This window comes from Oncorhynchus nerka, linkage group LG9a (assembly GCF_034236695.1).
Source record: "Oncorhynchus nerka isolate Pitt River linkage group LG9a, Oner_Uvic_2.0, whole genome shotgun sequence".
NCBI classification, from domain to species: Eukaryota; Metazoa; Chordata; class Actinopteri; order Salmoniformes; family Salmonidae; genus Oncorhynchus; species Oncorhynchus nerka.
The window spans coordinates 55,435,247-55,460,621 of record NC_088404.1 but is presented as its reverse complement, the minus strand read 5'-3'; the positions used below and the strand labels follow the sequence as shown (position 1 = coordinate 55,460,621).

Below are 25,375 nucleotides of genomic sequence, written 5' to 3'. Positions count from 1 at the left end.
GAGCGAATTATTTATTTCATCACATTCCCAGTGGGTCAGAAGTTTACATACACTCAATTTAGTATTTGGTAGCATTGCCTTTAAATTGTTTCACTTGGGTCAAACATTTCGAGTAGCCTTCCACAAGCTTCCTACAATAAGTTGGGTGAATTTTGGCCCATTCCACCTGCCATAGCTGGTGTAACTGAGTCAGGTTTGTAGGCGTCCTTGCCCGCACACGCTTTTCCAGATCTGCCCACACATTTTCTAAAGGATTGAGGTCAGGGCTTTGTGATGGCCAATCCAATACCTTGACTTTGTTGTCCTTAAGCCATTTTGCCACAACTTTGGAAGCATGCTTGGGGTCATTGTCCATTTGGAAGACCCATTTGCAACCAAGCTTTAAGTTCCTGACTGATGTCTTGAGATGTTGCTTCAATATATCCACATACTTTTCCTGCTTCTTTTCCTGCACCCCCACAAGATAGGAGAACCTTCCAGTAGGACAACCATCTCTTCAGCACTCCACCATTCAGGCCTTTATGTTAGAGTGGCCAGACGGAAGCCACTCCTCAGTAAAAAAGAACATGACAGCCCGCTTGGAGTTTGCCAAAAGTCACCTAAAGGACTCTCAGAAAAAGAGAAACAAGATTCTCTGGTCTGATGAAACCTGGATTGAACTCTTTGGCCTGAATGCCAAGTGTCACATCTGGAGGATACCTGGCACGATCCTTACGGTGAAGGATGCTGGTGCCAGAATTATGCTGTGGGGATGTTTTTCAGCTGCAGGGACTGGGAGAATAGTCACCATCGAGGGAAAGATGAACGAAGCAAAGTACAGAGAGATAATTGATAAAAATCCTGCTCCAGAGCACTCAGGACCTCAGACTGGGGCGATGGATCACCTTCCAACAGAACAACGACCCTAAGCACACACCCAAGACAACGCAAGAGTAGCTTCGGGACAGGTCTCTGAATGTCCTTGAGTGGCCCGGACTTGAACACGATCGAACACCTCTGGAGAGACCTAAAAATAGCTGTGCAGCGACGCTCCCCATCCAACCTGACAGAGCTCGAGAGGATCTGCAGAGAAGAATGGGAGAAACTCCCCAAATAAAGGTGTGCCAAGCTTGTAGTGTCATACCCAAGAAGGCCCAAGGCTGTAATTGCTGTTAAAGGTGCTTCAACAAAGTTCTGTGTAATGGGTGTGAATAATTACGTGGAAAAAGTCAACGGGTCTGAATACTTTCCAAATGCTCTGTAGATAGATAGATAGTAGTTGGGACATATCTAGCTGAAAACTAAGGTAATTCTAGAGAGACAGAGTTAATGTTACATTGATATCGTTTCAAGATGAGTGTATTGTGATGAGTTTTACCTTTCGGTCATTTTAAAGACTGTTATTGTCCGTCACAGTCCAAATGTTTCCGTTTAATATTATTTTGTGCTATGCTCCAGTCCCATTTGGCATGTGGAGTTGCATTTCCACTGGTATTTCCAAGAGAAAGACACCGTTTCCACTGTTTTCCCATTCATTTTCTAAATCAGACGAATTGTGCAATTGACCTTTTGTCTGAGCAGTAAGATGATTAAAGGCAGATCGTGTTGTCATCACTTGTAGATGTTGACGATAGCACTCGAATGAAATCATTACGTATCAGGCATGAGCTAGCTCTGGTTTGTATCTGTAAAACCAGTCCAGTGTTGCTGGCCTGCTTTCAACATTCAGGTTAGCTTGGACAACACTCAGAGCATATTGAATATTACTAATATACTAATTCCCCATTTGCCCATGAAGTAGAATATAGGACTCATCTATTAGCTAATAGTGTACATTTCCTATTTGTTCTGAAAGTCAGTCAGAATGAAAAGTGACAATCATTTGAGTTGTGCTGTGTTCGAGACCAAATTGATTTACACTATACGGGCCTCCCCCCAAAATATTTGTATTCCATTTTTTTATTTCACCTTTATTTATATACCCAGTGACAACTAGAGATGTCATGTCTGACAAGCAGGTCAGTAGGCCCATCTACAAAAAGCTTCTCTAAAGACTGTGTTCTGTATAAGCATGACGTTCTCTCTCCATAGAAATACAATTACCAGAACAGACATTTCCATCCAAGTCAACACTGTGATGGGTGGGCCTGGGCCATAGAAATATAATTGAGTCATTCTATTTCTATGGTTCCCCCCCTCCCCTCCCCCTCTCCCAACATGGTCCTGGCCCTCTGCCATCACACAGAGGATCCAAGCCCTGGGTTAATCATCAACCTTTCTTTGATTTACTGTTTGTCACTTCATGTTTTCTTGCCTCAAACTAGCTCCACACAGCTCGTGTGTAGTGCGATAACAGTCGTCAAACCTCCTCCTGCCTCTAAGAAAATTTGTGCTCTTTTGTTTTCCAAGCAGTTTGATGCCAGATACACACTGCATTGGCGGTAATAGGACTGTTTGTGATGAACTATGTCTGCTCATGTTTTGGTAATGTGGGTTGGTGTTTGAAGTCATATTTTGAGACTTGACATCCATGAATCCAACAAGTCAGAGAAGATTACTTATCAGAATGTCTTTCAGTCAGTGTGGATCGTATTTACAGCTTTGTCACAACAAATTGCCAGTCTAGTTGTTTACACCAATGAACCATAAACATGTCGATTTTGCCATCATTTATGTAACTGGTCTCCTTTATTAGCCTAAATTTCAATGAAATCTAGTCCACAAAGTCTCACAGTGTTTCTGTTGGTCTCAATTTCCACTGTGGATTTTGGAGAGCTTTTATATTGAATGTGATTTTTTTTTCTCCAATAGCCCTTGAAGGTCTCGTTATTTATGCTGGTAAGACAGACCAACATTTTTGAAAAATCTTGCTTTTATCAGTGCTGTTGTCCCTCTGGCAGTCAACAGCGCTAGCTTCCATACTTCTTTCCTGGATGGTGCTGTATCGTAAATACCTGAACTTCAGAGCATTGGACAGTAGAGTGCTACTTCCCCCCACATCTGGACTGTATTTACCTCCATTTTTATTCAGTCCAGTGTGAGGTCACGGAAACAGAGGGAGGAATTCACACCAGGACCAACCCTATGACGGTGCAGCCGCATTAAAGGTTGTAAAAGAACAAAGGTTTTGACAACTATTGTCTGAGCTATTTTATTTTTAAAGGATGGTGTCGTACAACGTGTACACATGTAGTGTGTGTGTGTGTGTGTGTGTGTGTGTGTGTGTGTCTCAGTGCATATTTTTTGGGGTGTAAGTGACCTGTGTCCCAATCAGTGTAACATATGCCCTAAAAATTGTCAGAGACTCCAGCCACACTAGTCATAGGCTGTTCTCTCTGCTACCGCACGGCAAATGGTGCTGGAGCTCCAAGTCTAGGTCCAAGAGGCTACTAAAACAGCTTCTACCCACAAGCCATAAGACTCCGGGAACATCTAATCAAATGGCTACCCAGACTATTTGCATTGCCCCGCCCTTTTACGCATCTGCTACTCTCTGTTATCATCTATGCATCGTCACTTTAATAACTCTACCTACATGTACATATTACCTCAATTACTTCAACCAACCGGTGCCCCGCACGTGGACTCTGTACTGGTACCCCCTATATATAGTCTCGCTATTGTTATTTTTCTATTGCTCTTTAGTTACTTGTTCCTTTTATTTTTTAAATTCTTGTTCATACTTTTTAAAATGCATTGTTGGTTAGGAGCTTGTAGGTAAGCATTTCACTGCAAGGTCAACATCTGTTGTATTCGGCGCATGTGACTAATAAAATAGGATTTGATGTTTGTATACAGTAAGAGTGTGAACGAGTCTGTATGTATCTGAGAGTGAATGTGTGTGTGCGTGGGTGTGTGCGTTCGTTCGTGCATGCATGAAAGAAAGTCCACATTGATTAGTGAGGAAGCATCAAGTCCTGGCCGTATATGCACTGTATGTACACCTCTCAGCTGTGCCTCAGTCAACCAGAGCCAGCCCCCTCCTACTTCCCTCAGATATAGTGAGGCTGTGGAATAGCAGTGGAGTCAATAAGAGCAGAAGCCTTGAAACGAGAGCACGGGATCAGCCCCCCAAACATACACACTCTTTCACACAAATGGAATACTACTGCAGCCTGCTGCTGTGGACCTGTGCCCTCCTGCCAGGTGAGTGTGTGAGTGAGTGAGTGAGTGAGTGAGTGAGTGAGTGAGTGAGTGAGTGAGTGAAGGTGAAAATAAGGGATCGATGGAAAGTTTGTATGTGTTACAGAATGACAACAAACGTGTGAGAGTTCATAAGCAATTTAATTGGGACTGTAAGAGTTTGAGCATGTTTGTAAAAGTGTGTGTGACCTCTGGAGTCAGGATAAGAGAGCATGTGGAAGAGGTGTGTGTGTGTGCGCAATGTGTTTTTGTATCTCAGTGAGCGAAGGTGAGATGAATGTCTCTGGACTAGTTTAAGTCAGGTCGTTCCTTTTGTTAGACAGACGAGCAGAGTTGGCAAGAGTTTCTCATTATTTTGTGGTATTGCTTTTAGGCCATTTGGGAAGTTAACGACTAGTCCATGTGAGGTGGTGCGTCCACCTGTTCCTCGTCTCTAGAGGCACAGAGTGTGTGAGATGAGCCAACAGCATGATGCACGAATCTGGCATGGCCTCATACCTTGTCAAAACTATTGCTCTTCTGAGACCCTCTGTCTGTCGGCCTCCTCTTTAAGCCTCCCTCTGGGATGATGCAAGGAGGAATGATGCTATCTGCTCTCAGTGCAGCTCTCAGAGTTTCCACTCGTTGTAAAGATCTGGCCATTAGCCTGATTCGGGATCAGTCAGTGCTGTAGCTCAAATGCAGCTCAACCCAGGCTACATTTGAGTCCTTAATGAGCCTTTACATTTCCAAAACATTTGTTGTTTTTTGATTGCTTATTATGATTGCTTATGGGTACCTTCATGTGTGCGTAAAATATTACTGTTCTCAGATTTTCAGTTCCTGTATATTTGACTATGACATGTGATTGTCTCACCTTGGATGCACATGCACGTCACACAGTGACGTCATTTTGAATATTGAACATGTCCCCATGATTTGTTAAGTTTATTAGGATCCCCATTAGCTCTTGCACATGTAGCATCTACTCTTCTTGGTGTCCACATAAAATGTACAAATGTTAAAGACACTTCTTCTTCAATACCCTCTTTCCACTGATATAAAGCTTATTCCATAACACGGGGCTTGTGAAAGCAGTGGTTTTCTACACGAGAGGATCTGGACAAGAAAATCATCAAGATGAGACTTATTTGGTAAAAGTGAAACAGATACAGATGGCTAAAGTCAGAGTAGGACAGGGAGTTACGTATGCAGAGGCAGTGAGAAGGGTTGAGGGTAGAGAAGGGCCAACGGCAACAGTGAATGTTCCCATTTCAGCATGTGGACCCCAGAAACCGTGTGTTAAAAAAATCCTGATTCTTGGCCTTCATCACAATGGTGGTGAATTGTGTTGAGCAAGTAGAACACAGATCAAAGAAATGTGCATTGTTGTGTAATGGCTGAATGTTTTCTGGGAAATATCTGCAGAGGATCGACAGAAGATGTTGGAAGAAGTGCTGCCCTCCCAGGGCCGTGGGCCGAAGAGTGAATAATATGGATCTTATGGGTAGTGGGATAGGGATGGGTATTGTAGTACAGTGGGGCAAAAAAGTATTTCGTCAGCCACCAATTGTGCAAGTTCTCCCACTTAAAAAGATGAGAGGCCTGTAATTTTCATCATAGGTACACTTCAACTATGACAGACAAAATGAGAAAAAAAATCCAGAAAATAGCTTTGTAGGATTTTTAATGAATTGATTTGCAAATTATGGTGGAAAATAAGTATTTGGTCACCTACAAACAAGCAAGATTTCTGTAACTTCTTCTTTAAGAGGCTCCTCTGTCCTCCACTTGTTACCTGTATTAATGGCACCTGTTTGAACTTGTTATCAGTATAAAAAGACACCTGTCCACAACCTCAAACAGTCACACTCCAAACTCCACTATGGCCAAGACCAATGAGCTGTCAAAGGACACCAGAAACAAAATTGTAGACATGCACCAGGCTGGGAAGACTGAATCTGCAATAGGTAAGCAGCTTGGTTTGAAGAAATCAACTGTGGGAGCAATTATTAGGAAATGGAAGACATACAAGACCACTGATAATCTCCCTCGATCTGGGGCTCCACGCAAGATCTCACCCCGTGGGGTCAAAATGATCACAAGAACGGTAAGCAAAAATCCCAGAACCACACGGGGCGACCTAGTGAATGACCTGCAGAGAGCTGGGACCAAAGTAACAAAGCCTACCATCAGTAACACACTACGCCGCCAGGGACTCAAATCCTGCAGTGCCAGACGTGTCCCCCTGCTTAAGCCAGTACAGGTCCAGGCCCGTCTGAAGTTTGCCAGAGAGCATTTGGATTTGATCCAGAAGAAGATTGGGAAAATGTCAGATGAAACCAAAATATAACTTTTTGGTAAAAACTCATTGTGTTTGGAGGACAAAGAATGCTGAGTTGCATCCAAAGAACACCATACCTACTGTGAAGCATGGGGGTGGAAACATCATGCTTTGGGGCTATTTTTCTACAAAGGGACCAGGACGACTGATCCGTGTAAGGAAAGAATGAATGGGGCCATGTATCGTGAGATTTTGAGTGAAAACCTCCTTCCATCAGCAAGGGCATTGAAGATGAAACGTGGCTGGGTCTTTCAGCATGACAATGATCCCAAACACACCGCCCGGGCAACGAAGGAGTGGCTTCGTAAGAAGCATTTCAAGGTCCTGGAGTGGCCCAGCCAGTCTCCAGATCTCAACCCCATAGAAAATCTTTGGAGGGAGTTGAAAGTCCGTGTTGCCCAGCAACAGCCCCAAAACATCACTGCTCTAGAGGAGATCTGCATGGAGGAATGGGCCAAAATACCAGCAACAGTGTGTGAAAACCTTGTGAAGACTTACAGAAAATGTTTGACATCTGTCATTGCCAACAAAGGGTATATAACAAAGTATTGAGATAAGTATTTGATCAATAACAAAAGTTTATTTTCCACCACAATTTGCAAATAAATTCATTTAAAAAATCCTACAATGTGATTTTCTGGATTTTCTTTTCTAATTTTGTCTGTCATAGTTGAAGTGTACCTATGATGAAAATTACAGGCCTCTCTCATCTTTTTAAGTGGGAGAACTTGCACAATTGGTGGCTGACTAAATACTTTTTGCCCCACTGTATATGCAGGTTGATATACCAGCATAAAATCGTGTTTGATCAAACAATCCAGTATAGTAGATGGTGGCAATTATCGGATGCAGTCTGCCAATACACGTAGAAGTAGAAGAAAGATGAGACTCTCACAAACATGACAGTGTCTTTTTATTTAGCTTTTTGACCACCAGTTTTATGTCAGTCATCGGAACGCTATGTCGCGGATGCCCTACTTACAGAGAGGTCTTCTCACAAAACCGACTGTCCAGACCGAACCCTTGAAGCTACAAACGTATAATTTCGAAAGCGGATCGCCAATATGGAAAGGGGAAACTCTTAGCAACACAGTGCTGGTTGTTTTGCTCTACGACGCACACAAGTGTCAGGGGAGTCATCTGAAGGTAACACAGTACTAGGCTGTAAAAATGTCATAATGATAATGTGCATAGCGGTAAATAGTGCTTTTAAAATGTCTTATATCTTTCAGACATAGGACACTCTTCAAAACATTATTCCTTATCTACAAATGTGTTATTTAACAGGTTTCTATGGGCTATAACAGTTAAAGGCCAATATCCATATTTCATCAAATCAGTTTTTTATGTATCTTCTATGCCTACAGGGGCCCTAAAATTCTAAGTCATAGTCTAAATGATCCATCTTAAAGATGCACTCCAGGATCTTATGCACAACAAATGTGTAACGTACAGTACGAATTGGATTCGTTTCCATACATGTATTCAAATTGCTATTGTATTCAATGTATTTGTAGAACCTAACATATAATATGAAATGAATGACGTAGTACACAATTGGATGACACAGCAATCCAAAAAACGGGATCACTTTTGACTCGTGACCACAACTTTCTAAACTACAGGCTGAAATGTTGAAAAGAATTTGAGAGTGCATCTACAAAACAATTCCATATCGTAGTTTAGTAGATTTTGCAATCTAATGGCTTAGACCTACAGGGGTTAAGATGAATGCACTTACTCGTGTCTCTGGATAAGAGCATCTGCTAAATGACTAAAATGTCAAATGTACATTTTCTCATATAAAAATCTCATATTACTGTATAGAATGATGTTTAAAAAATATATACAGTATATTAATGTAACACATGTATTATTTTTAGATTTCTTTCTAAAAATGTAGTTAATTGTTACATTTGACTGTGTTAAACCTAGCAATACAACTTATTTCTCTAAGAGTGAGGCGGCTATATAGCATTTTGCAAAAAAAAGTACAACATAAAGTAATAGATTTGAAAGAAATACATAATGTAATTGAACAACCCCATGCCGTGATTATATGGTGGAAAAACATACCAATTTCTTTCACAATTTCTTTAAACAAGCTTTAAGCTAATTTACCAACATATAGTGCATTCGAAAAGTATTCAGACCCTTTGACTTTTTCCACATTTTGGTACGTTACAGCCTTGTTCTAAAATTGATTACATTCTTTTCCAGCTCATCAATAGACACACAATACCCCATAATGACAAAGCAAAAACAGTTTAATTTTATTTTATATTTTTGATAAATTATTACAAATAAAAACTGAAATATCACATTTACATAAGTATTCAGAACCTTTAATCAGTAATGTGTTGAAGCAAATTTGGCAGCGATTACAGCATTGAGTCTTCTTGGGTATGAGGCTTGGCACACCTTTATTTGAGGAGTTTATCCCATTCTCCTCTACAGACCCTCTCAAGCTCTGTCAGTTTGAATGTGGAGCGTTGCTGCACAGCTATTTTCAGATCTCTTCAGAGATGTTTGATCGGGTTCAAGTCCGGGCTCTGGCTGGGCCACTCAAGGACATTGAGACTTGTCCCGAAGCCACTCCTGTCTTGGCTTTGTGCTTAGGGTCACTGTCCCGTTGGAAGGTGAATCTAAGCCACCATCTAAGGTCCTGAGCACTCTGGAGCAGGTTTTCATCAAGGATCTCTCTGTACTTTGCTCCGTTCATCTTTGCCTCAATCCTGACTAGTCTCCCAGTCCCTGCCTCTGAAAAACATTCCCACAGGATGATGCTGCCACCACCATGCTTCACCGCAGGGATGCCTCCAGACGTGATGCTTGGCATTCAGGCCCTCCAGGGTTCAATCTTGTTTTCATCAGACCGGAGTTCCTTGTTTCTCATGGTCTAAGAGTCTTTAGGTTCCTTTTGGCAAACTCCAAGTGGGCTGTCATTTGCCTTTTACTCAGGTGTGGCTTTCTTCTAGCTACTCCACCATAAAGGCCTGATTGGTAGAGTGCTGCAGAGATGGCTGTCCTTCTGGAAGGTTCTCCCATCTCCAAAAAGAAACCCTAGAGCTCTGTCAGAGTGACAATCAGGTTCTTGGTCACCTCCCTGACCAAAGGCCCTTCTCCCCCGATTGCTCAGTTCGGCTGGGAGGCCAGCTCTAGGAAGAGTCTTGGTGGTTCCAAATATCTTCCATTTAAGAATGATGTAGGGCACTGTGTTCCTGGGGACCTTCAATGCTGCAGACATTTTTTGCTACCCTTCCACAGATCTGTGCCTTGACAAAATCCTGTCTTGGAGCTCTACGGACAATTCCTTCGACCTCATAGCTTGGTTTTTGCTCTGACATGCCCTGTCAACTGTGGGACCTTTTGTAGACAGGTGTGTGCCTTTCCAAATCATGTCATATCAGTTGAATTTACCTCATGTGGACTCCAATCAAATTGTAGAAACATTTCAAGGATGATCAATGGAAACTGAATACACCTGAGCTCAATTTCAAGTCTACTTTTACACCTGCATTGTTTGCTGTTTGGGGTTTTAGGCTGGGTTTCTGTACAGCACTTTGAGATATCAGCTGATGTACGAAGGGCTATATAAATAAATTTGATTTGATTTGATTTATTTATGTTTTTATTTTTAATACATTTGCAAAATTGTCTAAAAACCTGTTGTCACTTTGTCATTATGGGGTATGGTGTGTAGATGTCTGAGGATCATTTTTAAAATACATTTTAGAATAAGGCTGTAACGAACAAAATGTGAAAAAAAAGTCAAGGCTAATTAGAGGACTAAAAATGTATATTTTGTCATACCCGTGGTCAGATATACCAAGGCTGTCAGCCAAATCAGCATTCAGGGCTCAAGCCACCCAGTTTATAATCAAATCAAATCAAATCAAACCAAATATTATTTGTCACATACACATGGTTAGCAGATGTTAATGCGAGTGTAGCGAAATGCTTGTGCTTCTAGTTCCGACAATGCAGTGATAACCAACAAGTAATCTAACTAACAATTCTAAAACTACTGTCTTATACACAGTGTAAGGGGATAAAGAATATGTAAATAAGGATATATGAATGAGTGATGGTACAGAGCAGCATACAGTAGATGGTATCGAGTACAGTATATACATATGAGATGAGTATGTAGACAAAGTAAACAAAGTGGCATAGTTAAAGTGGCTAGTGATACATGTATTACATAAGGATGCAGTCGATGATGTAGAGTACAGTATATACGTATGCATATGAGATGAATAATGTAGGGTAAGTAACATTATATAAGGTAGCATTGTTTAAAGTGGCTAGTGATATATTTACGTCATTTCCCATCAATTCGCATTATTAAAGTGGCTGGAGTTGGGTCAGTGTCAATGACAGTGTGTTGGCAGCAGCCACTCAATGTTAGTGGTGGCTGTTTAACAGTCTGATGACCTTGAGATAGAAGCTGTTTTTCAGTCTCTCGGTCCCAGCTTTGATGCACCTGTACTGACCTCGCCTTCTGGATGATAGCGGGGTGAACAGGCAGTGGTTCGGGTGGTTGATGTCCTTGATGATCTTTATGGCCTTCCTGTAACATCGGGTGGAGTAGGTGTCCTGGAGGGCAGGTAGTTTGCCCCCGGTGATGCGTTGTGCAGACCTCACTACCCTCTGGAGAGCCTTACGGTTGAGGGCGGAGCAGTTGCCGTACCAGGCGGTGATACAGCCCGCCAGGATGCTCTCGATTGTGCATCTGTAGAAGTTTGTGAGTGCTTTTGGTGACAAGCCGAATTTCTTCAGCCTCCTGAGGTTGAAGAGGCGCTGCTGCGCCTTCTTCACGACGCTGTCAGTGTGAGTGGACCAATTCAGTTTGTCTGTGATGTGTATGCCGAGGAACTTAAAACTTGCTACCCTCTCCACTACTGTTCCATCGATGTGGATAGGGGGTGTTCCCTCTGCTGTTTCCTGAAGTCCACAATCATCTCCTTAGTTTTGTTGACGTTGAGTGTGAGGTTATTTTCCTGACACCACACTCCGAGGGCCCTCACCTCCTCCCTGTAGGCCGTCTCGTCGTTGTTGGTAATCAAGCCTACCACTGTTGTGTTGTCCGCAAACTTGATGATTGAGTTGGAGGCGTGCGTGGCCACGCAGTCGTGGGTGAACAGGGAGTACAGGAGAGGGCTCAGAACGCACCCTTGTGGGGCCCCGTGTTGAGGATCAGCGGGAGGAGATGTTGTTGCCTACCCTCACCACCTGGGGGCGGCCCGTCAGGAAGTCCAGTACCCAGTTGCACAGGGCGGGGTCGAGACCCAGGGTCTCGAGCTTGATGACGAGCTTGGAGGGTACTATGGTGTTGAATGCCGAGCTGTAGTCGATGAACAGCATTCTCACATAGGTATTCCTCTTGTCCAGGTGGGTTAGGGCAGTGTGCAGTGTGGTTGAGATTGCATCGTCTGTGGACCTATTTGGGCGGTAAGCAAATTGGAGTGGGTCTAGGGTGTCAGGTAGGGTGGAGGTGATATGGTCCTTGACTAGTCTCTCAAAGCACTTCATGATGACGGAAGTGAGTGCTACGGGCGGTAGTCGTTTAGCTCAGTTACCTTAGCTTTCTTGGGAACAGGAACAATGGTGGCCCTCTTGAAGCATGTGGGAACAGCAGACTGGTATAGGGATTGATTGAATATGTCCGTAAACACACCGGCCAGCTGGTCTGCGCATGCTCTGAGGGCGCGGCTGGGGATGCCGTCTGGGCCTGCAGCCTTGCGAGGGTTAACACGTTTAAATATCTTACTCACCTCGGCTGCAGTGAAGGAGAGACCGCATGTTTTCGTTGCAGGCCGTGTCAGTGGCACTGTATTGTCCTCAAAGCGGGCAAAAAAGTTATTTAGTCTGCCTGGGAGCAAGACATCCTGGTCCGTGACTGGGCTGGGTTTCTTCTTGTAGTCCGTGATTGACTGTAGACCCTGCCAAATGCCTCTTGTGTCTGAGCCGTTGAATTGAGATTCTACTTTGTCTCTGTACTGACGCTTAGCTTGTTTAATAGCCTTGCGGAGGGAATAGCTGCACTGTTTGTATTCGGTCATGTTGCCAGACACCTAGCCCTGATTAAAAGCAGTGGTTCGCGCTTTCAGTTTCACGCGAATGCTGCCATCAATCCACGGTTTCTGGTTAGGGAATGATTTTTATCGTTGCTATGGGAACAACATCTTCAACGCACGTTCTAATGAACTCGCACACCGAATCAGCGTATTCGTCAATATTTTTAACTGACGCAATACGAAACATGTCCCAGTCCACGTGATGGAAGCAGTCTTGGAGTGTGGAGTCAGCTTGGTCTGACCAGCGTTGGACAGACCTCAGCGTGGGAGCCTCTTGTTTCAGTTTCTGCCTGTAGGCAGGGATCAACAAAATGGAGTCGTGGTCAGCTTTTCCGAAAGGGGGGCGGGGCAGGGCCTTATATGCGTCGCGGAAGTTAGAGTAACAATGATCCAAGGTTTTACCACCCCTGGTTGCGCAATCGATATGCTGATAAAATTTAGGGAGTCTTGTTTTCAGATTAGCTTTGTTAAAATCCCCAGCTACAATGAATGCAGCCTCCGGATAAATGGTTTCCAGTTTGCAAAGAGTTAAATAAAGTTCGTTCAGAGCCATCGATGTGTCTGCTTGGGGGATATATACGGCTGTGATTATAATCGAAGAGAATTCTCTTGGAAGATAATGCGGTCTACATTTGATTGTGAGGAATTCTAAATCAGGTGAACAGAAGGATTTGAGTTCCTGTATGTTTCCTTCATCACACCATGTCTCGTTAGTCATGAGGCATACGCCCCCGCCACTATTCTTACCAGAAAGATGTTTGTTTCTGTCGGCGCGATGCGTGGAGAAACCCGTTGGCTGCACCGCATCGGATAGCGTCTTCCCAGTAAGCCATGTTTCCGTGAAGCAGAGAACGTTGCAGTCTCTGATGTCCCTCTGGAATGCTACCCTTGCTCGGATTTCATCAACCTTGTTGTCAAGAGACTGGATATTGGCAAGAAGAATGCTGGGGAGTGGTGCGCGATGTGCCCTTGTCCGGAGTCTGACCAGAAGACCGCTACGTTTCCCTCTTTTTCGGAGTCGTTTTCTTGGGTCGCTGCATGCGATCCATTCCGTTGTCCTGTTTGTAAGGCAGAACACAGGATCCGCGTCGCGGAAAACATATTCTTGGTCGTACTGATGGTGAGTTGACGCTGATCTTATATTCAGTAGTTCTTCTCGACTGTATGTAATGAAACCTAAGATGACCTGGGGTACTAATGTAAGAAATAACACCTAAAAAAACAAAAAACTGCATAGTTTCCTAGGAACGCGAAGCGAGGCGGCCATCTCTGTCGGCGCCGGAAGTAATTGTCGGTAATACATTGATTCGATTTTTATTGAGTCACATGCAGGTTCTACTGTGTTGGAGGAGGCTAAGGTTGATGCCTGACATCTAATTTACAACAAAATGGTTGAAATTACTAAATTAGTGCAAGGTTCCGCAACAACACATCTGCCACTCTGTTCCTCAACAACGGGGCCCCTCAGGGGGGCGTGCTTAGTCCCCTGATGTACTCCCTGTTCACCCACGTCTGCGTCGCCAAGCACGACTCCAACACCATCATTAAGTTTGCTGACGACACAACAGTGGTAGGCTTGATCACCGACAACGATGAGACAGCCTATAGGGAGGAGGTCAGAAATCTGTCAGTGTGGTGCCAGGACAACAACCTCTCCCTCAATGTGAGCAAGACAAAGGAGATGATTGTGGACTACAGGAAAAGGAGGGCCGAACAGGCCCTCATTAACATCAACATGGCTGTAGTGGAGTGGGTTAAGAGTTTTAAGTTCCTTGGTGTCAACATCACCAACAAACTATCATGGTCCTTACACACCAAGACAGTCATGAAGAGGGCACAACAACAGATTTTCCCCCTCAGGAGACTGAAAAGATTTTGGATGGGTCCCCAGATCCTCAAAAAATTCTACAGCTGCACTATCAAGAGCATCCTGACCGGTTGCATCCCCGCCTGGTACGGCAACTGCTCAGGACACAACCGTAAGGTGCTACACGTACCGCCCAATACATCACTGGGGCCAAGCTTCTTGCCATCCAGGACCTATATACTAGACGGTGTCATAGGAAGGCCCAAAAAATTGTCAAAGACTCACCAGGCTTCCTGAGTAGCGCAGTGGTCTAAGGCACTGCATCACAGTCACATTCTGGATTCGAGTCCAGGCTCTGTCACAGCCGGAAGCGACCGGGAGACCCATTGGGCGGGGCACAATTGACCGAGTGTTGTCTGGGTTCAGGGACGTTTTGGCCGGCAGTGATGTGCTTGTCCCATCGCGCACTAGCGACTCCTGTGGCGGCCCGGGCGCAGTGCACACTGACACAGTCGCCAGGTGTACAGTGTTTCCTCTGACACATTGGTGCGGCTGGCTTCAGGGTTAAGTGGACATTGTGCCAAGAAGCAGTGCGGCTTGGCTGTGTTGTGTTTCGGAGGATGCACCGCTCTCGGCATTCACCTCACCCGAGTCCAGAGTTGCAGCGACGAGACAAGACTGTAACTACCAATTGGATACCACAAAATTGGGGAGAAAAAGGGGTAAAAAACAAAACTCCAGTCATCCAAGTCATAGACGGTTCTCTCTGCTACCGGACGGTAAGCAGTACCGTAGCGCCAATTCTAGGTCCAAAAGGCTCCTTAACAGCTTCTACCCCCAAGCTATAAGACTTCTGAACAGCTAATCAGATAGTCACACAGACCATTTACATTGACCCTCCCCCTTTGTTTTTAAACTGCTGCTCCTCGCTGTTTGTTATCTATGCATAGTCACTTTACCCCTACCTACATGTACAAATTACCTCGACTAACCTGTACCACCGCACATTGACTCGGGTCCCAGTACCCCATGTATATAGCCTCGCTATTTTTATGTAATTTATTGTTGTTACTTTTTATAATATTTTTTATTTTAGTTCATTTAGTAAATATTTTCTGAACTCTGTTTCTTGAACTGCATTGTGGGTTAGGGGCTTGCAAGTAAGCATTTCACGGTCAGGTCTACACTTGTTGTGTTTGGCGTATGTGTCAAATAAAATGTGATTTTATTTGAAAGACACTCCAAAAGGTGTCATGACTGCTTCGTCCAAAGAATGTCCTTTTCCTCCCATTCAGAATAAATTTTCCTGCATGTGCTCTCAGAGACAGGGGTGCTCTAAAACCACTCATTCCAACAACTGGTAAACCAACTCCAGTTAGGCGATGAGACATGGTCCTCACCATCCGGCACAAAGGAATTCTTTAGATCGTATTTTGGCAATCGGATAGGATTAAAAGATAGAATTGGGTTTTTCAAAACTGAACATTTTGATTCCTCCACTCTACATTGCTGCAGGGACTTGCTTCAATTCAGCCACAAGAGCATTAGTGAGGTTGGGCACTAATGTTGGCTGATTAGGCCTGGCTCGCAGTTGGCATTCCAATTAATCCCAAAGGAGTTCAAGTTCTTCCACACCAATCTCGATAAACAATTTCTGTATGGACCTCGCTTTGTGCACGGGGGCATTTTCATGCTGAAACAGGAAGGGCCTTCCCCAACTATTGCCACAAAGTTGGAAGCATATAATTGTCTAGATTGTAATTGTATGCTGTAGAGTTAAGATTTCCCTTCACTGGAACTAAGGGGCCTAGCCCGAACCATGAAAAACAGCCCCAGACCATTATTCCTCCTCCACCAAACTTTACAGTTGGCACTATGCATTGGGGCAGGTTGCAGTCTCCTAGCATCCTCCAAACCCAGATTTGTCCGTCGGACTGCCAGATGGTGAAGCGTGATTGATCACTCCAGAGAACATGTTTCCACTGCTCCGGAGTCCAAGCAGTGCAGCTTTATACCACTCCAACCGACGCTTGGCATTGCGCATGGTAATATTAGGCTGCTCAGCCATGGAAACCCATTTCATGAAGCTTCCAACGAACAGTTCTCGCACTGACGTTGCTTCCAGAGGCAGTTTGGAACTCGGTAGTGAGTTTTACAACCAAGGACAGGCGATTTTTACTTCGCACTTCAGCACTCGTTGGTCCCGTTCTGTGACCTTGTGTGGCCTACCACTTCATGGCTGAGCCGTTGTTACTACTAGACGTTTCCACTTTACAATAACAGCATTTACAGTTGACAAGAGCAGCTCTAGCAGTGCAGAAATTTGACGGACTGACTTGTTGGAAAGGTGGCATCCTATGACGGTGCCACGTTGAAAGTCACTGAGCTCTTCAGTAAGGCCATTCTACTGCCAATGTTCTCCTATGGAGATTGCGTGGCTGTGTGCTGGATTTTATACGGGTGTGGTTGAAATTGACGAATCCACTAATTTGACGGGGTGTCCACATTCCTTTGTATATATAGTGTAGCTAACTTTGATAATTGAGGCTAGCCATAATGCTACTGCGCTTCTTACTGTCCTACAGTTAGCCTACAAATAACAACTCCCTTCAGATTATAAATAGCCTTCCTGTTGGCTTTTGGTCGTTGTAGCCTTTCCTTCTCATTTAACTTTCACTTTGTAAATTTAATTCCATCGTTCATTGACTAGAGTTCTCTTAACATTTTTGCCACACAAGCAGAGCTGCAATGCAATTGTCTCTTTCTCTGGGGAAGTACAAGGATCAGAGAGCTTGCCTTTTTTTGCATCATGCAGCCAATATTTTTTCCCCCAAATCAAATGACATTTTATTGGTCACATACACATGGTTAGCAGATGTTAATGCGAGTGTAGCGAAATGCTTGTGCTTCTGGTTATGACAGTGCAGTAATATGCCTAAAATCAGCAACCAATTACCTTCATAAGTTACATAGTTAGTTAAATAAAGTCCACCTGTATGCAATTTAAGTGTCACATGATCTGTAACATGATCTCAGTATATATACACCTGTTCTGAAGGCCCCAGTCTGCCACACCACTAAGCAAGGGGAAACACCAAGCAAGGTTCACCATGAAGACCTAGGAGCTCTCCAACAGGTCAGGGACCAAGTTGTGGAGAAGTACAGATCAGGGTTGGGTTACAGAAAATATCAGAAACTTTGAACATCCCATGGAGCACCATTAAGTCCATTATTAAAAAAGTTAAAGAATATGGCACCACAGAAAACCTGCCATGAGAGGGCCACCCACCCAAAATTACAGACCAGGCAAGGAGGGAATTAATCAGAGAGGCAATAAAGATTCCAAAGATAACCCTGAAGGATTTGCAAAGCTCCACAGCGGAGATTGGAGTATCTGTCCATAGGACCACTGTAAGCCATACACTCCACAGAGCCGAGCTTTACGAAAGAGTGTCCCAAAAAAATAAGCAAACACGTTTGGTGTTCGCCATAAGGAATGTGGGAGACTCCCCAAACATATGGTAGAAGGTACTCTGGTCAGATGAGACTAAAATTGAGCTTTTTGGCCATCAAGAAAAACACTATGTCTGGAACAAACCCAACACCTTTCATCACCCCGAGAACACCATCCACACAGTGAAGCATGGTGGTGGTGGCATCATGCTGTGGGGGTGTTTTTCATTGGCAGGGACTGGGAAACTGGTCAGAATTGAAGGAATGATGGATGACACTAAATACAGGGAAATTATTGAGGGAATCCTGTTTCAGTCTTCCAGAGATTTGAGACAGGGAAAGATTTTCACCTTCCAGCAGGACAATGACGCTAAGCATACTGCTAAAGCAACACAAGAGTGGTTTAAGGGGAAACATTTAAATGTCTTGGAATAGCCTGGTAAAATCCCAGACCTCAATCCAATTGAGAATATGTGGTATGACTTCTTTATTTTTATTTCATCTGTATTTTACCAGGGGTAGGCCAGCTGAGAACAAGTTCTCATTTACAACTGCGACCTGGCCAAGATAAAGCAAAGCAGTGCTACAAAAACAACACTTTCATCCGTCGAAAGAGAGGAGGACCAAAATGCAGCGTAGTTATCTTTATACATCTTAAATAAAGATAATGACGAACAATGCAAAAACAATAAACGTAACGTGAAAAACCGAAACAGCCCTATCTGGTGCAAACAAACACAGAGACAGGAACAATCACCCACGAAATACCTAAAGAATATGGCTGCCTAAATATGGTTCCCAATCAGAGACAACGATAAATACCTGCCTCTGATTGAGAACCACTCCAGGCAAACATAGACTTTCCTAGAATACTACACTGAACACAAACCCATCAATCTACAAAAACCCCTAGACAAGACAAACACATAATCACCCATGTCACACCCGGGCCTAACCAAAATAATAAGGAAAACACAGAAAACTAATACCAGGGCGTCTGACCACGTTGGCGGCTCCGGCGCGGGAAGTGGACGCCACTCCAACATAGTCCTAGTCCTCTTACTCAATGTCCTTAGATTGGCGACCCTCGCCGCCGACCTTGGCCTAGTAACTCCAACAAAGGGCCCCACTGGACTGAGAGGAAGCTCGGGACTGAGAGGAAGCTCAGGCAGGTTGATGGCTCTGGCAGATCCTGGCTGACTGGTGGTTCTGGCAGATCCTGGCTGACTGGTGGCTCTGGCAGATCCTGGCTGACTGGCGGTTCTGGCAGAACCTGGCTGACTGGCGGTTCTGGCAGATCCAGGCAGACTGGCGGCTCTGACGGATCCTGGCAGACTGGCGGATCCTGGCTGAATGGCAGATCCTGGCTGAATGGTAGATCCTGGCTGACTGGCGGATCTGGAAGATCCTGGCTGACTGGCGGATCCTGGCAGACTGGCGGTTCTGGCGGATCCTGGCAGACTGGCGGATCCTGGCAGACTGGCGGATCCTGGCAGACTGGCGGATGGCAGACTGGCGGATCCTGGCTGCTCCCATGCTGACTGGCGGCTCTGGCTGCTCCATGTTGACTGGCGGCTCTGGCTGCTCCATGCTGACTGGCGGCTCTGGCTGCTCCATGCAGACTGGCGGCTCTGGCTGCTCCATGCAGACTGGCGGCTCTGGCTGCTCCATGCAGACTGCCGGCTCTGGCTGCTTCATGCAGACTGGCGGCTCTGGCTGCTCCATGCAGACTGGTGGCTCTGGCTGCTCCATGCAGACTGGCGGCCCTGGCGGCTCCATGCAGACTGGCTGCTCTGGCGGCTCCTTGCAAACTGGCAGCTCTGGCGGCTCCTTGCAGACTGGCAGCTCTGGCGGCTCCTTGCAGACTGGCAGCTCCGGACAAGCGGGAGACTCTGGCAGCGCTGGCGAGGAGGAAGGCTCCGGCAGCTCTGGACAGGCGGGAGACTCCGGTAGCGCTGGAGAGGAGGAAGGCTCTGGCAGCGCTGGACAGGCGGGAGACTCCGGCAGTGCTGGAGAGGAGGAAGGCTTCGGCAGCGCCGGACAGGCGGGAGACTCCGGCAGCGCTGGAGAGAAGGAAGGCTCTGGCAGCGCTGGACAGGCGAGGCGCACTGTAGGCCTGATGCGTGGTGCTGGCACTGGTGGTACTGGGCCGAGGACACGCACAGGAAGCCTGGTGCGGGGAGCTGCCACCGGAGGGCTGGTGCGTGGAGGTGGTACTGGATAGACCGGACCGTGCAGGCACACTGGAGCTCTTGAGCACTGAGCCTGCCCAACCTTACCTGGTTGAATGCTCCCAGTCGCCCTGCCAGTGCGGTGAGGTGGAAGAGCCCGCACTGGGCTATGCAGGCGAACCGGGGACACCATGCGCAAGGCTGGTGCCATGTAAGCCGGCCCAAGGAGACGCAATGGAGACCAAATGTGTAGAGCCGGCTTCATGACACTTGGCTCGATGCCCACTCTAGCCCGGCCGATACGCGGAGCTGGTATGTACCGCACCGGGCTATGCACCCGCACTGCGGACACCGTGCGCTCCACAGCATAACACGGTGCCTGTCCGGTCTCTCTAGCCCCCCGGTAAGCACAGGAAGTTGGCGCAGGTCCCCTACCTGGCTTCGCCATACTCCCTGTGTGCCACCCCCAAATTTTTTTGGGGCTGACTCTCGGGCTTTCATCCACGCCGCCGTGTTCGTCTCTCCAACTCCATTCTCCTATAACCCTCCTCGCACTGCTCCAGCGAATCCCAGGCGGGCTCCGGCACTCTCCCTGGGTCGACCTGTCTATTTCCTCCCAAGTCGTATAGTCCATACTTCGCTGCTCCTGCTCCCGCTGCCTGTCACCACGCCGCTTGGTCCTGTTTCTTCCGTCGAAAGAGAGGAGGACCAAAATGCAGCGTGGTTATCTTTATACATCTTTAATCACCCATGTCACACCCTGGCCTAACCAAAATAATAAGGAAAACACAGAATACTAATACCAGGGCGTGACAAACACAGAGTTACACATGGGATAAACAAACATATAGTCAGTAACACAATAGAAAATTATATGTGCAGTGTGTACAAATGTAGAAGAGTAGGGAGGTTAGGCAATAAATAGGCCATTGAGGTGAAATAATTACATTTCAGCTTTAACACTGGAGTGATAGATGTGCAGATGATGATGTGCAAGTAGAGATACTGGGGTGCAAAAGAGCAAGAGGGTAAGTAATAATATGGGGATGAGGTAGTTGGTTGTGCTATTTACAGATTGGCTGTGTACAGGTACAGTGATCGCTAAGCTCTTCTGACAAGCTGATGCTTAAAGATAGAGAGGGAGATATAAGACTCCAGCTTCAGTTTTACTAGCATTTAAAAGCAGATGGAGGCCACAGAAGGAGTGTTGTATGGTGTTGAAGCTCGTTGGGAGGTTTGTTAGCACAGTGTCCAAAGAAGGGCCAGATGAATACAGAATGGTGTCGTCTGCGTAGAGATGGATCAGAGAATCACCAGCAGCAAGAGCGACATCATTGATATATACAGAGAAAAGAGTCAGCCTGAGAATTGAACCCTGTGGCACCCCCATAGAGACTGTCAAAGGTCTGGACAACAGGCCCTCCGATTTTACACACTGAACTCTATCTGAGAAGTAGTTGGTGAACCAGGCGAGGCATTCCTTTGACAAGGCAAGGCTATTTAGTCTGCCGATAAGAATGCAGCGATTGACAGAGTCGAATGCCTTGGCCAGGTCAATGAAAACGGCTGCACAGTACGGTCTTTTATTGATGGCGGTTATGATATCGTTTAGGACCTTGAGCATGGTTGAGGTGCACCCATGACCAGCTCAGAAACCAGATTGCATATTGGAGAAGGTACGGTGAGATTCTAAATGGTCGATGATCTGTTTGTTAACATGGCTTTCAAAGATGTTAATAAGGCAGGGCAGGATGGATATACAGTTGAAGTCGGAAATGTACATACACTTAGGTTGGAGTTATTAAAACTCGTTTTTCAACCACTTCACAAATTTCTTGTTAACAAACTATAGTTTTGGCAAGTCGGTAAGGACATCTACTTTGCGCATGACACAAGTAATTCTTCGAACAATTGTTTACAGACAGATTATTTCACTTATAACTCACTGTATCACAATTCCAGTGTGTCAGTAGTTTACCGACACTAAGTTGACTGTGCCTTTAAAAGACTTTGAAATTCCAGAAAATTATGTCATGGCTTTAGATACTTCCGATAGGCTAATTGACATCATTTGAGCCAATTGGAGGTGTATCTGTGGATATATTTCAAGGCCTACCTTCAAACTCAGTGCCTCTTTGCTTGACATCATGAGAATATCAAATGAAATCAGCCAAGACCTCAGAAAAATAATTGTATACAAGTCTGGTTCATCCTTGGGAGCAATTTCCAAACGCCCGAAGGTACCACATTCATCTGTACAAACTATAGTATGCAAGTATTAACACCATGGGACCACGCAGCCGTCATACCACTCAGGAAGGAGACGTGTTCTGTCTCCTAGAGATGAACATACTTTAGTGCGAAAAGTACAAATCAATCCCAGAACAACAGCAAAGGATCTTGTGTAGATATTGGAGAAAACAGGCACCGAAGTATCTATATCCACAGTAAAACGAGTCCTATATCGACATAACCTGAAAGGCTCCTCAGCAAGGAAGAAGCCACGGCTCCAAAACTGCCATAAAAAAGTAACTTAACAGTACGAACTCTGAAGATAGATGGGGGGCAATCAATTTACACACGTGTCCAGGGCACAGCTGGGGGCTGAAGGGGGTCTATTACAACGGTGAGAGACTTGTTTCTGGAAGGGTGGATTTTTAAACGTAGAAGCTCAAATTGTTTTTGCACAGACCTGGATAGTATGACAGGACTCTGCAGGCTCTCGCTGCAGTAGATTGCAACTCCGCCCCCTTTGGCAGTTCTATCTTGTCGGAAAATGTTATAGTTAGGGATGGACATTTTTGGATTTTTGGTGGCCTTCCTAAGCCAGGATTCAGACACGGCTAGGACATCCGGTTTGATGGAGTGTGCTAAAGCAGTGAATAAAACAAACTTAGGGAGGAGGCTTCTAATGTTAACATGCATGAAACCAAGGCTTTTTACGGTTACAGAAATCAACAAATGAGAGTGCCTGTTGAATGAGAGCGATGCTGGGGGCTACAGGGCCTAGGTTAACCTCTGCATCAGAGGAGGAGTAGGATAAGGGTACAGCTAAAGGCTATAAGAACTGGTCATCTAGTGCGTTCTAGAGAGTTAAAGGAGCAGATTTCTGGACGCGGAATAATAGATTCAAGGCATCATGTACAGACAAGGGTATGGTAGGATGTGAGTACAGTGGAGGTAAATCTCGGCATTGAGTGATGATGAGAGATGTTTTGCCTCTTGAGACACCATTTAAGCCAGGTGAGGTCACTGCATGTGTGGGGGGGTGGAACAAAAGGGCTAGCTAAGGCATATTGAGCAGGGCTGGAGGCTCTACAGTGAAATAAGACAATAATCACTAACCAAAACAGCAGTAGACAAGGCATATTGACATTAGGGAGAGGTATGTGTAGCCGAGTGATCATGGGTCCAGTGAGTAGCTAGGCGTGCTGGAGACACAGCGATTCAGACACCTAGCAGGCCTCCTGGGGACGTCGCAATGGAAGAGCCTGTAGAAACCCGTTCGGGCAGTTACATCGGCAGACCAGTTGTGATGGATCGTCGGGGCTCCGTTTCGGAAGTAAAGGTGTCCATGCCGATTGGCAAATGAGGTATTGTAGCCCAGGAATTGGCTGATGGATCTCTTCGGCTATCCGGGAGATGGGCCTAGCTCGAGGCTAGCTCCAGGCTAACTGGTGCTTTCTTCGGGACAGAGATGTTAGCCAGGAGTAGCCACTCGGATCGCAGCTAGCTAGCTGTGATGATCCAGTGTAAAGGTTCAGAGCTTGCGGTAGGAATCCGGGAAGATGTGGTAGTAAAAAAGCAGTCCGATATGCTCTGGGTTGATATCGCGCTGTGCAGAGTGGTAGGAATTGACCGTGCTGAGGCTGGCTGATGTTTGCTGTGATGACCCCTAGCAGTGGCTAACTGACTACTACCTAGCAGCTAGTTAGCTGGCTAGCTTCTGATGGGGGTTCTGGTTCTAAAGTATAAAAAACAGTAGATCCGTACCACATTGGGTGAGGCGGGTTGCAGGAGAGTATGTTCAGTCCGTAGATGGAAATTGAGATTTAAAAATCGAAAAAATATATACGAAATACATACGAAGAAAAAAATATATATATAAAGGGACAAGACAAAAACAGACGACCGACTGCTACGCCATCTTGAAACATTATGGAACATCTTGGACTTAAAGAACTTGAAGGAGCTGGAGCAGCTTTGCCTTGAAGAATGGGCAAAAATCCCAGTGGCTAGATGTGCCAAGCTTATAGAGACATATCCCAAGAGAGGGGGGGGGCTGAATAGTTATTGACGTTCTCAAGTTCTCTCTTTTTTGTGTCTTATTTCTTGTTTGTTTCACAGTAAAAAATATTTAGCATCTTCAAAGTGTTAGGCGTGTCATGTAAATTTAATGATACAATCCCCCAAAATACATTTTAATTCCAGTTTGTAAGGCAACAAAATAGCAAAAATGCCAAGGGGGGTGAATACTTTCGCAAGCCTCTGTAGGTATGTGGTAAATTGTTATATTGAGAAATGTCAAATAAAACGCATCTACTTATGCAGGCTTAGTTATTTTTAATCAAGGTACATTTATTCGTGCAGTTTACTCATCTCTGTTTCCTTATGGCAGTGTAGAAGTAGTACCACAACATGTTCAGTAGATGGCAAGGTGTAGACCTGTTTTAAAGCCCTGCGATCTTGATATTGTGGTATCTGGATCACAATGATCCTATCGGATCATTTTCTGAAACAGCTCAAAAACACCCATATTGACTGATCCTGGATCGTAAAAAAAGAGGATTACAGAATTCGGATCATTCTGATGCAGATGAAAAGTTTTGACAAACTGGGCCCTGGTCTCCTGAGTGGGGTTCACTACTGGGGGAGAAGGAGGCTGGTGGTCACTGACCCTGAGAATGCACATGGGTTTCAGAGTTCTATTGGCAGAGACTCTATGCTATGCCCCTTCTGTGAAGTTACTTATTCTTCATATTTGTTTGAGATAGACAACCCATATCTGGCGTCCTTAGCACAGTAAAAGCAGGGTTTGGAATCATGGGCACTGTTGTGATAAAGACCAAGGAAAATCAAATTCCTACCAGAAGAGGGAGTACAGTAGCTGGGCTTACACTTCAGTTGCATATATATTATACATAGCTGCATATAGCTTATTTCTGAACTATTGGAAACGGTTTCTAAAACAGGTGTGTTCTTCAGTCCTGTAGGTGCATTCCCTTCTAGCAGGAGTGAGTTCAGAGGGGGATTGATCAGCCTTTCTAAATGGATCAGACAACACTTATTGGCAGCCCATATCTTACTCTCCTCTGTATGCTCTTGGTAGGTAATAATAACCAGTCCATGATCTACTGATCGGGGTGTGGCAGGACAGGTTAGAGAGGTACATGAGTGTATGGTCATGTTAGTTAGTGTG

At 45.2% G+C, this 25,375-nt stretch overlaps 1 protein-coding gene across 2 annotated transcripts in view; it reads left to right on the top strand.

The window, feature by feature from the left end:
- The first annotated feature begins 4,000 nt into the window (after positions 1-4,000).
- itga11b (integrin, alpha 11b) overlaps positions 4,001-25,375 on the top strand; it is an 89,376-nt gene continuing 68,001 nt past the window's right edge. Inside the window, exon 1 of one of the 2 annotated variants that reach the window (XM_029668652.2) lies at positions 4,001-4,125. In XM_029668652.2, the coding sequence (XP_029524512.2) occupies positions 4,077-4,125 (49 nt within the window). In that variant the 5' untranslated portion in view covers positions 4,001-4,076. The remainder of the gene's footprint in view (positions 4,126-25,375) is intronic. The other variant, XM_029668653.2, reaches the window with a different exon arrangement.